Source organism: Euwallacea similis, chromosome 11 (assembly GCF_039881205.1).
Source record: "Euwallacea similis isolate ESF13 chromosome 11, ESF131.1, whole genome shotgun sequence".
NCBI lineage: Eukaryota > Metazoa > Arthropoda > Insecta > Coleoptera > Curculionidae > Euwallacea > Euwallacea similis.
Window position 1 is genome coordinate 2,703,912 of NC_089619.1, and position 11,095 is coordinate 2,715,006.

Sequence of the window (11,095 nt, forward strand, 5' to 3'; positions counted from 1 at the left end):
CTTCCCAAGATTCATATCAAGCGACATCACTAAACGTATATTGAATTAATCACGTTTCTGAGTCGATTTCCGAGAATGATTCATGCGAACTTAACACAATTAAAGAACCAATTATTTTTCTATATGAGAACTCACACCGGGATGTACAAATTGGTAATATAATTACAGTAATAGCTTATTTGTATAGATTAATAAGTCTATTAAAGGTTAACTAGATAAGCTTAATATTAAATTAACCCAATTTTTTACATATTAATAGATGGACAATATATATATATTTTTTTAATATGGATATCAAACCTTATATTATGTAAATTCCGAGGTGAATTCATGTTACTTAGAAGAATATAGACTGGCATAATTATTTATTTGCTTTTTATCTAAAATAAGTATGTGTTGGATAATAAATGTATTTAATAAAATTTGCAAAAATAATAAAAATTTCAAAAATTTAATCAAAAAGGAATTCATATGAAACTTAATAAATAGAGATTAAGATTTTGCGAAACTGCTGATGTGCGACTCGCGAATTTGAGATAGTAATATTTAAGATAAATACTCGTATTATTAATCTCTGAGCAAAAATTTTCCTTGTTTGCCAAATAAAAAACAGTCCTTTGTGGACAGTTACACAGGGACGTCCAGTTCACAGTGATGTAACACACTTTTATATGGGCGGTCAAAGGCTTCGTTAACTAAAGACAAGTTGTCAAAATTTTAGATTTTTTCTTATTTTTTTCGTATTATTCCTAGATATATGTAATTTACGTTTGGAGTGTACGTTAGAAGTTATCGTATACACAGCTGGAATTATCGATTCATTAATACGATATTACATAAATAGATACACAACAACGATAATACTCGTAAATCTTAACTTACTTGGAATGCTCCACTGACTGTTTCATTCCTAAAGTTTGTATTCCCCGACGAATTTAGAAACTTTTTTCCGTTTTGCTATCGTTTCTTGAACTGACCCATTTTTGGACAGAGTGACAAAAACAATGTGTGAAAGAAACTACGGTTGCTCTGTCCAAAAATGGGTAACTCTGTTTTATCCATTTATTCCATTGACTATACTTCTTCATAAATGCAGAAAATTCCAAACTTAATTTAAAATAAGTTCATATTTTAGACGTTCACGTTTTCATCATTTATTGCGAAAAGTCTAGCCAAAACATTTGTAACATGATCACATTAGCACCTTGTAGCTATTTTTACATTGTAATACCTTCACTGATCACGTTTTCAATAAATGAGATAATTCACTTACCTGCGTGTAGCCCGATCGAATATCTTGACCTTCTCGATTTGTCCCTTGCTCATGTCTCAACATGGCACGCTCGACACGAGCAAGCGTGGGTGAGTCCATGAGCCTGGGATGATGCTGATAATGAACGTTATTGGCGGTACTTCGGCTACGAGAACCTGTTCCATGGGACGATGTAGTGCCATTGGCGTTGTAGTGTTCATTTTGTAACAGCATCTTGCTGGAAATCATTAAAGTTCTGTAATCCATGTTAATGAGTAAATGCACGTCCAACAGTCACTTTATTCCCATGATTCATCAAGATTTTACGTACTAAAAATACCTCCTTCTTTCTCAAGATATGTGATTAAATCGTATTCTATAGCCAAACAATCTCTTTAAGTTTGAATATTCGTTTGTGTGTGTATAGCAATTTTTAAGTTTTTTGCTTTCGACATGTAACTACCAAATGTTTTGGGCTACAGCCAAACGGTCTCCGCATTTTTATCTCAAGCTAAAAAAATTTAGTGATCTAAATATTGAATTGAATGAAGAGTCTCTTCGTAATCGCCTAACTAGGTCTGACAAAATCGACCACGAATAAATGATGTTCCCTTGAAAGTAATCAAAACTGTGTGAGAAATGTTCTTAAAAGTTCTGTTCATGAAATAGGTACACATGTATGTCCATATACATACACATAATATTATGTATATTTAAAACGATTCGCAATATGGACGTTAAAATACGCGTTATGTTATACGCAATAGGTATGGAGACAGGATCCCTGCTTTTGTTATCAACTAGCTATCTAATCGGTTAATAAAAAAATATCAGTTTAATTTCGTTTCATCAACAACAGATGACCTCATTTCATCCTAAGTTTCCATTCAATGCATGTAAGTATGTTGGTATCTTATACATAATGCTGATTAGACCATGGAGAATACAACTGGCACTGATGAATATCACTCTAACCAAACTATAAAGTGTATCAACATTGGTTTGGAAGAATAAAATAAACACACAACTTTCTCAAAACTGTATATGGCCACACATAAGAGGAGACGATGTTCTATCTTTGCAACAACTTTGCAATAAATTAGATACAGCAAACTATGTACCCGTGAAATTGTTTGCGAAAGATAGAACATGATCTAGTGCATCAGTGGCATGGCTATATAGGCAATAGGTGGCAGTGAACTGTGAATCGAATTTAAGGAAATTTACTTTTTTCATAAGACACTTACTGATAATCACCCTACATTATTTATCTCGAGACAAATCCTAAATACATAGATAGCGCGTCATCATGGCAGCTCAATTATTAATAAACTAAGTAATAAACATCCGAAAACCTAGTTTTTGCAAACTAAAGCCTATACTTAATTATATTGATATGGATCATCAGATGGATCATTCGAGTTTCGGAAAAAACCTTTTTTTCACATCAAAAAGTACTGATTTACATGTGCAATAACGTATTTTTGTATTTTTTTCAATAACTCCTTGCAGCTTCGTTTCCAAAATTCCAATTTAAGCTACAAAATACCTAATAAACCCTTTCACTGCAGTGCGCCTAAATGTGAAACTCCTAACAGATTGCGCTATTTCGTTTGCTGAATTGCACATATTCGCTCACCGTTAGTTAGACCCATTTTATCAAATATGAAATTCGGAAGCACTTTTTACAAGCTTTTAGCGTCATTTTCGCATTTTTTAAATTTTTGCGATAATATATTCTACACGGTCTGAAATGCAATGATTCAATCCATAAGGCATAAAGTGCACGACACATAAAATAACACCACGCAACATTCGTGTATGGGAATTACATATCCCAGTTGATGATGGGAATTTAGATTAGAGCTGTACTTGCTTCAAAATTCGCTTGACGTGTGCAGACAATAATAGGTACATATATTTTTTAAATAGTACATTATTAGATGAGTTGATAATAAATACTATCCTCCCCGATAAAGAAGATTACACTACGAGCGAGAGAATTCTCCTGAGGGGATGATGCTTATTACATGCGAGTATAATATTATACTTTGTCCACGGCAGGCTAAACATCCGTACTTTTCGCAAATTATTTAAAAATTTCATTGGTCATTCCGTGAGAAGAAACCATTGCTGGTTACCTTTTCTAAGGCCAAATTTCAATGCATAAATACATAAACAGGTCACAAGTACATCAACTTTTCTTGATTTTCTTTTACGTTTATTTCGAGGACTTTATGGATTAACAAATAGCTCATTTCAAGTCGAATTTCTAGCCAATTTGACTCTAAATCATCCAATAATTAACAACAAAATCTATAATATTTTAACATCTCACGATTTCTGCTGTATCATTTTGTCACTACGTCGAAGCTTCAAGTTTAAAACCTAAAAAAACTTGATATTTAAGGCTTACTAAATATTCTGATGGTCATTATGCATATGGAAAATTTATCTATTTGCAGGGGTTTGGAGCATTTCGTATTTAATAAGGGAACGTGATAGAATACATATTTTATCATGTTAGGTAGCGTTGGTTGCATTAAAGGTATTAATATCTCCATATGTACAATATGGGCTAAGTTAGTATTTGCATCCATAAAATTTCGAAATCTTAACTGTTTTTAAAGCAGCGTAACGAGTTGCTTAGTGCTTCGTGGGTTACCCCTTATAAGAACAATTTGGCATACTAACTTACTGAATTTGTTAAGTAGCTACATATCTGAATTATCTAACCGTTAATCTTTCGGTTATTAGAAAATTGCACAACGTTATAACATGAACATGAATATTAAATATTTGAAAATCTACAAATAGAGAATATTTATTTGCTGCTTCATATTATTAGTTGATATGATTTCTTCATACTTAAATTGAACTTCATCCTTGTTATTCTGAAAAGGCGCATTTGGCGCACTTTACCTCAAAAAATATACTATGGACTATAGGAAAAAAAATCTGTGTTTGGTTTTTTTTTGCTCCATTAGCGATAAACATATCCCTAGAAGTTTACTCTACTCATACGTGGTATGCAATTTGTTCGTGTCATACAACGGGTGCAAGCGAAATTACTTCCGGGGTGCCATTTTTAATGCTTAATCGATTTCCTTTTATTGATGTAGCAAGAAAATCTATGTAACTTTCGGTTTCACGGAATCGCACGGTATTTCCGATTTTGAAATGAAGCACCTGTACTTTTTTTGACATTTGAAATGAGCAGGCAGTTTTTAGTGCCTCTACTTAGCAATTCTTATGATTTTCTCGCCAATTTAAAAATTTTTAAATATAACTTTAAAATTGAGAAAAAACAGTAGTCGAATAGGCGGAGAAAATTGTAATTGCAATATTAGTCGTTGTAATTACTTATTCTTTTCGGTTGCAATTAAAGCTGGAAAAAAATGTTTTTTTTTTAAATTCTAATTAGAAAATTTGTAACGGAACAATAGATGAACAAAGTTCCATTAAAATTCACTGAAAAAAGAAAAAGAATGGCAGCTGAAAAGGGATTTCTGCGTACGATATAGTATAATAAAGTAAATGGAATTCAACCGCACTGAGTAAGGTTGGTACAGATAGTATAGAACTTGTCTTGCATAGATAAGTTCGTAGGGTGTAAAGCCGACAAAATCTCAAACTCACCGATTTTTTAAAGGTTCCTTCGAGGACATCCACACCACTCAATAAGCTTAAGTTACAAGTCGAAGTTTGTCCGTTTAGTTAAGTCAAGTAAGGTCAAAGTAGTATGAGTCAACAACAGGACGACCACGTTGCAATCCTTGGAAAGATCAAGGAAGCATACCACGACTCACAACGATGTGGAAGGAACTGAATTTTACGGCGTCGCGTCGAGGCGCGATAGTCGGCTTCACTTGTTTCTTGATGGACGCGACGCGGCGACGGTGCGTCAAGTGCAAGTGATTGTGATGTAGGCGAATGTCGTTATTGGTTACATTTTATGTATTTGCAGTTGCAATAATTTTGTGGTCAAATCCCCTTTCAGTAAGATTATGGCAGACACACCAGGCAAAAAATTCAATTGGTATTTAATCCATTAGCGCCAAAATTAATTATTTTATTCCGGTTGTTAAAACACTTAAGTTTGCTTAATATGCATGTCCAATGACATAGTGTCCATTACAAAATACTGGACGCCACGAGCACATTTTACTCTCAAGTTTAGACAAAATTTTGAAAACTTTTTTGCAAATTAGTTCAGGTTAGTGCTGAGGGAATTCAACTATTTTCGCCAGTATTATTACAAATATGTATCCAGGTTAATTCGGGTTAGTTCATACATATCATACACATCATACATATATGCATATATATATAGGTTTTATAAAATATAAAATTTTTATTGTCCAGTTTAACATTCTACCATAAAATTCTCGAGACACGAGTTGGGAATGACGATAGACTCGCAGCGTATGCGGACGATCCGGCAGTGGTGGTGAAGCCAAAAAACAGGGGAAATCTGGAAGGCGTTATAAACGTTGCAATGCATAGAGTGGTGAGTGTCCTGAAGAAAATGGGTCTGGAGACTGTCGCGAAGAAAACAGAACTAATTCGTATATCGAGAAGACGGAAGCTTCGGGAAATCGAAACAGAGGTGGGTGGTAATCAAGTGAGAAGCAGGAAGTTGGCCAAGTAATTAGGAAATACGATGGACAAGGACTTAAGGACACCAGTATACGGCGGAAAAGGTGCTGCGAAGAATGAACTTCCTGAATAGGATATTAAAATATGAGGGCGAGCGGGCTGGAAGAAAAGCTGATAGCATGCACCGTTCTGTCGTTGGTATTGTATCGAGCATCAGTGTGGTCGAGAGTTCTGGAATACAAGAAATATGTCGACGTGCTCAGGAGACTAAACAGAAGAATCGCCATAATGATTGCATCAGTATATGATACGGTGACGACGGTGGTTGTGGAGGCTATTGCCAGTACACCTCTTATAGATATCAAAATTAGAAGGAGACAATGAATGGCAAAGTCATTGAGAGATGTATGGAGGTTGGACGAAGTGGTTTGTGCCGGACGGCACAGCCTGGGTGAGCAAAAAGCAGAGGGATGTAAATTACTAAATATCACAGGTCATGACGGAATGGTCGTTTTGCGTCGTATTTGAAGAGAATAGAGAAGTCCGAGATAGACGAGTGCTGACATTGCGGAAAAACCGACAAAACAGAGCGTAGCCTGTTTGAATGCCCGGAGTTCGTGAGTCTGAAAAGCACGTTCCGCTCCGAATTTGGAGAGATTGAGAAGAAGAATATCGGAAAAAAGTATTGTTGAAGACTGAAAGGGAATGAAAAAGAGTGTTTTAGTTGGTTCTATATTGAATAAAAAGATTAATGACGGAAATCGGAGAAACATATCGTTGCAGCACAGTGGAAAATGAGAAATAATATTCTCGGCCCATCAGAAGCAATACTTCAGGGCGGTTCCTAGTAGGAAAAAATAGGTAAATTTGAGATAAGTGTTTTAATGAGTGCGTGCCTGGGACGACTTTTACCTACCACACATTTGGTCACCACAAAGCTGGTGGCGACGAAGGTAAAGATCAAGAGCAAATCCCACACTACGCGGTCTCCAGAAAACCAGACCGGGTGTCTTTGGAAGATTTTTCTTCGTAAATAAAAAAAAAGGTTAGTTTAAAGAGAGACATTTATTCAGGTTAGGTTAGTTCAGATTAGTTGAAAATCGAAATATTTATTCATGCTTAAATGCTCATTCGAATTATTTCTAATAGAATTTTACGGATCTCTAAAGTGAAAATGTGTTCGTTACTTTTCCATTATTGTTATTCTTACCTGCATCTTATTGCATACGCAATGATTAAGCATAATAAGCATCTAATGGTAATCAACTAGCTAATAAAGCACATAGCTATTTTTATTTTGCATCATATGTAATCATTTCACTTAAGGTTTTTAGGAAGCTGTTGTCTCCAAAATTCTTGTCTAGCATTAAGATACTCTACCGTTTCCTTAATACATTTCTCGATTGAATTATCATTCTCCTTAAATTTGCACTTAATGTCTGGGTTCATCATCAAATTCTCCAAATAATCCTTGTCAGCCGCCAATTCCCTCAATAACCGGTTACGATTTGCCGATTTTGATCGAGCCGGTCCTGAAGGTGTAGACTTTCGATTCGATGAAGGTGTCACTCTTGTACTGGATTCCTTAGATCGAGAAGCCCTAGAAGAACAATTTTTCGAAGGTTTGGACGACACTATTGAGCCAATTGCATTTTCGATGGCCTTTTGACTTTGTTGGACTCCCAACTTGAAATCTTGGTGGTCAGGTCTAATGTGAAGTCCCCTGTGATAATACATCAAACTGTGTTCGAAATCCCCCAAATAGTATAAAGCTTCCGCTTTCTGATAAATTGCCTTTATGAAAGTTTTATCAACGTGGAGAGCAGTTTCGGCGTCTTTTAACGCATTTTCTGGCTGACCGAGTAGAATGTAACATTTGCTTCTGGCAACTAGGGAATTCTTTTCCGTTGGATTGAGCTCCAATGCCTAGAAAAGATATGCTGTTATGATTTTTTTAAAGAATATTACCGTTTACATTTGAAAATACTGAGCACAATATATATTAAGTATTGAGCTCAAGAAAGTTGGAAAGACTTAAAACATTTACAATTAAAATGCTAGAATCCTTTAATTTTTATATTTGGTCGAGCTTTTTCTAGACATTTCCATTTATACCGAGTGACCTTAAAGTAACATGTGTTAAAAGATACATTTTTTTAATTCTACAGTATATTTGAAAACCGTTCTGCGGATTTTTTTAATCTCCTATCAAAATTTAATATAAATAAATTAGTTTTTTTGAGATTTTGTAAGGCCAATAATTATTATTAAAATCAAAATTAGGCTCTTTGTGCACTAGTTGCACTGGGTATATCTACAAATAAGGTCTGCTGGCCGTACCTCAGGAATTGTTATTCAAAGTCAAGCAGTGCACGCACTGAATCGGCTCGGAACGGTCAAATCGGCTGAGAATAATCAGCAAGTTTTGCTGTGCGTGGAATTAAATGTGACATATTAGTTTAGTACGGCACGATCGAATCCGGTAATGGCAAGAATAGCTGAAGGAGTAAAACCTGCCGAATGCTTAGATGTTTGGGAACCATTCTCTACGCACCTTGTCCCAGATAAAAATACCTTATAAAAGACACTCAATAAGAATGCATTCTGACCATACACCAAAACAAATTTCACATTTATATTATCAATCTTTCTCTTTTACAAAATGATGTAATTAAATATAAAAAATGTAACCATCTGTCAATATTATTATATTTGGTTTTTGCTGTCCCTGCCGAATGCATTCTTATCCAGGACACCCTGTATGTTTCTAATGCAATTATTGTCGATAGTGCTGTTAATTAAAATTTTTTGTTTTCCCCACTCTTCACGATGAATAATTATTGAGGTACAGCCCACTTACTTGTACACCGGGTACAATGTTAAATTTTATCTAAAACCAACACCTTAGACATAAAATCGATAGCAATTTCTAAATCTCCGCGGCACATTTCATAATTTCCTAAGGCCAAAAAAGTGCTAGGCTCAGCTTCTTCTGGAATTTGTAGCATTTTTGACCTTTCCTGTTTCTTCTTAATTTTTAATGACTGTTTAATATCTTTTGATCCAAGATTTACTGCTGCTGCTCTATCCTTATCACAATAAATTTCTTCTTGATGTGGTGGGATTTTCCTACGTTTTCTTTTACCTGCAAACATAAAAAATAACATTTTTTTAACGCTTTACTTTGAGAGGAAGTTATGAGATGAGGGAACAAGAGGCCTATCATTTTAAATTATTTTTGATCATATAGCACATTACATAAACTCGGGGTACATTTTAAAATATGTTTTAATGGAACCCCGTATATCCCCGTGTATCTGGTGAACCAAAAAAATTCCTACTTATTTTATTTCATGTTTTTCTCATTATTCTTTACTCTACATACATTTTTTTTCAATGTGCAGGAAATTACAATAAAATATAAGCTTTTGATAATTTGAAAACAAACCTCACTTTGATACAAAGTGTTTAATAAATTTGTCATATTTTCAGTATAACTTTTTAAAATTTTTTCCAAATAAACTGAAAGATACCAATTTTTTCCATTATTATAATGCTTTGGTGATGAGGTGATTAAAATTGTCAAAAATTAGTTTATTTGAGAACATAAAATAACGTTTTATGCATACATGTTAAACGTTTTAACATATACACTAGTTTATTTTTCCAATATGTACAGCTTTCTGCGAAACTCTAAAAGTAAAACTTAATTTTAAATGGTTTTAAAACGTTACAATATTGTCGCAATATATGCGTAAAATTGAGCCTTACGCATAGATATCAGTTTTCTTTTCACTTAGGTAGAAATGGGGTTTCCCTTTAAAAGTCTTCCATTTACTGAAATCTCAGATTTTAAGTTGATAGACATCATTGCTCACCCCTTCTCCTATTGGAATCTTCAGTGATTTCTTTAACCAATCTAGTGCTTGTTTCGGCAGACATTGGCGCCTGTCGAATTCTGGTACCAGCATCGCCTGATGTTGCCCTTCCTGACTCTTCCTCTCCACATCTTTCAGCCTGTACTTCTCGTCTTCTAATATTTCCATTGTCTTCACTAGGACTTTCTTTAATATTTACCCCAACGAAACTTTGGAGAAGCTCGGTTTCTAGTGTAATGCTTAGCATTTTATCTGCTTTAGATTTTGTGATATTCATTTTATAATTATAATAACCTACAGGTATTCGAATGAAACTAGTTTTTTTTTGTTTCCCTGTTTCTGTAATTCTCCTTCAACGAGGTATCAAAACTAAATCAAAATTAAATTTACTTAAAAAGAGCTAAATGGATTATCTGACTTACCTGAAAATTGCCTTACCGACTGTTCTATGTTTAACTTCTACTACTCAGGAAGTAGACTACTTACATTATAGGTAATTTTGTTATACTTGGTCTAATCTGTTTTAAACGAATACGCAAAGCAATATGATGCACAAACTAAGATGAGTGTACAACATTCCGGAAATATGTTGTGATATAGATTTGCAATTGAATAATAAGAACAATCCTAAAAAATATGAGAACTCTCGAAATTCTACAATTCACTTGAGGTGTAAACAAGTGTTGAAACTAGCACTTACTACGTCCGTTGCTATGACTACATTATAAAAGGTGTGATCAATGAGGACTAAGAATACTATTTTCCACACTTCAGGCCAATCTGCTATTGCGTTAATCGATTATACAGTCAAGTGACGTATTTATCAGCATCCAGAGAAGATGCACTTATTGCCTAATAATTGTTCATTGTTTAAACAGATGCCGTCAAGCATTATCTTAAGATTTGTTCAAATCAATATGTCAGAATGTTTTATATTTTCATTTCTAAATTTGCTAAATTATCGAAAATAGTATTTTTGCGAATAACAGTATATTGTTGTATGATTAGATGGGGTGAGCATATAATGAAGACGATTATCCCCGATGGAGAAGTTTGCGTCACGAGCAAAGCCAGTGGTTGAGTTTCTCTGAAGAGATATTATATTTCATCCACGGCTAAACTTGGATACTTTCTACTTACTACTAACAATTAACTATAGTAAAAGTAACTCTAAGCGATTTCGCGACTGAACAAATTAACGTATTATAGATGAAGTCAGTAAATGGTCATTAACAGACCTTTATGACCATTGCACCAATCGGAAGCATTGTACGTGCCAATCACGAAAATGTAATTGTTTTGATTGTTTGTTGGGCAGTCGTTTGGCCATGCCTCGACTATGTAAGAAACCATGTTATTCACTTAC

At 34.4% G+C, this 11,095-nt stretch overlaps 2 protein-coding genes across 3 annotated transcripts in view; both read right to left on the reverse strand.

Moving 5' to 3' along the window:
• LOC136412123 (uncharacterized) overlaps positions 1-5,103 on the reverse strand; it is a 43,156-nt gene extending 38,053 nt beyond the window's left edge. Inside the window, exons 1-2 of one of the 2 annotated variants that reach the window (XM_066395037.1) lie at positions 4,892-5,103; positions 1,274-1,490 (exon numbers count right to left, since the gene is read on the reverse strand). In XM_066395037.1, the coding sequence (XP_066251134.1) occupies positions 1,274-1,490; positions 4,892-4,920 (246 nt within the window). In that variant the 5' untranslated portion in view covers positions 4,921-5,103. The remainder of the gene's footprint in view (positions 1-1,273; positions 1,491-4,891) is intronic. The other variant, XM_066395038.1, reaches the window with a different exon arrangement.
• Positions 5,104-6,948: 1,845 nt separating this feature from the next.
• On the reverse strand, positions 6,949-10,045 carry LOC136412124 (outer dynein arm-docking complex subunit 4). Its single transcript, XM_066395040.1, has 3 exons — positions 9,730-10,045; positions 8,755-8,996; positions 6,949-7,777 (listed from the first exon to the last, which is right to left on the reverse strand). The coding sequence occupies exons 1-3, from the start codon at positions 10,004-10,006 to the stop codon at positions 7,169-7,171; spliced, it is 1,128 nt and encodes a 375-aa protein (XP_066251137.1). The 5' UTR covers positions 10,007-10,045; the 3' UTR covers positions 6,949-7,168.
• Between the last annotated feature and the right edge of the window lie 1,050 nt (positions 10,046-11,095).

Bases quoted from the DNA above. Each gene is read 5' to 3' on its own strand.
- LOC136412124 (XM_066395040.1), bottom strand. From the start codon at position 10,006: ATGAATATCACAAAATCTAAAGCAGATAAAATGCTAAGCATTACACTA. The intron at 8,997-9,729 runs GTGAGCAATGAT...TTATGTTTGCAG, and splicing joins AGATTCCAATAGGAGAAGGG to GTAAAAGAAAACGTAGGAAA. The intron at 7,778-8,754 runs GTGTTGGTTTTA...TATCTTTTCTAG, and splicing joins CTATCGATTTTATGTCTAAG to GCATTGGAGCTCAATCCAAC.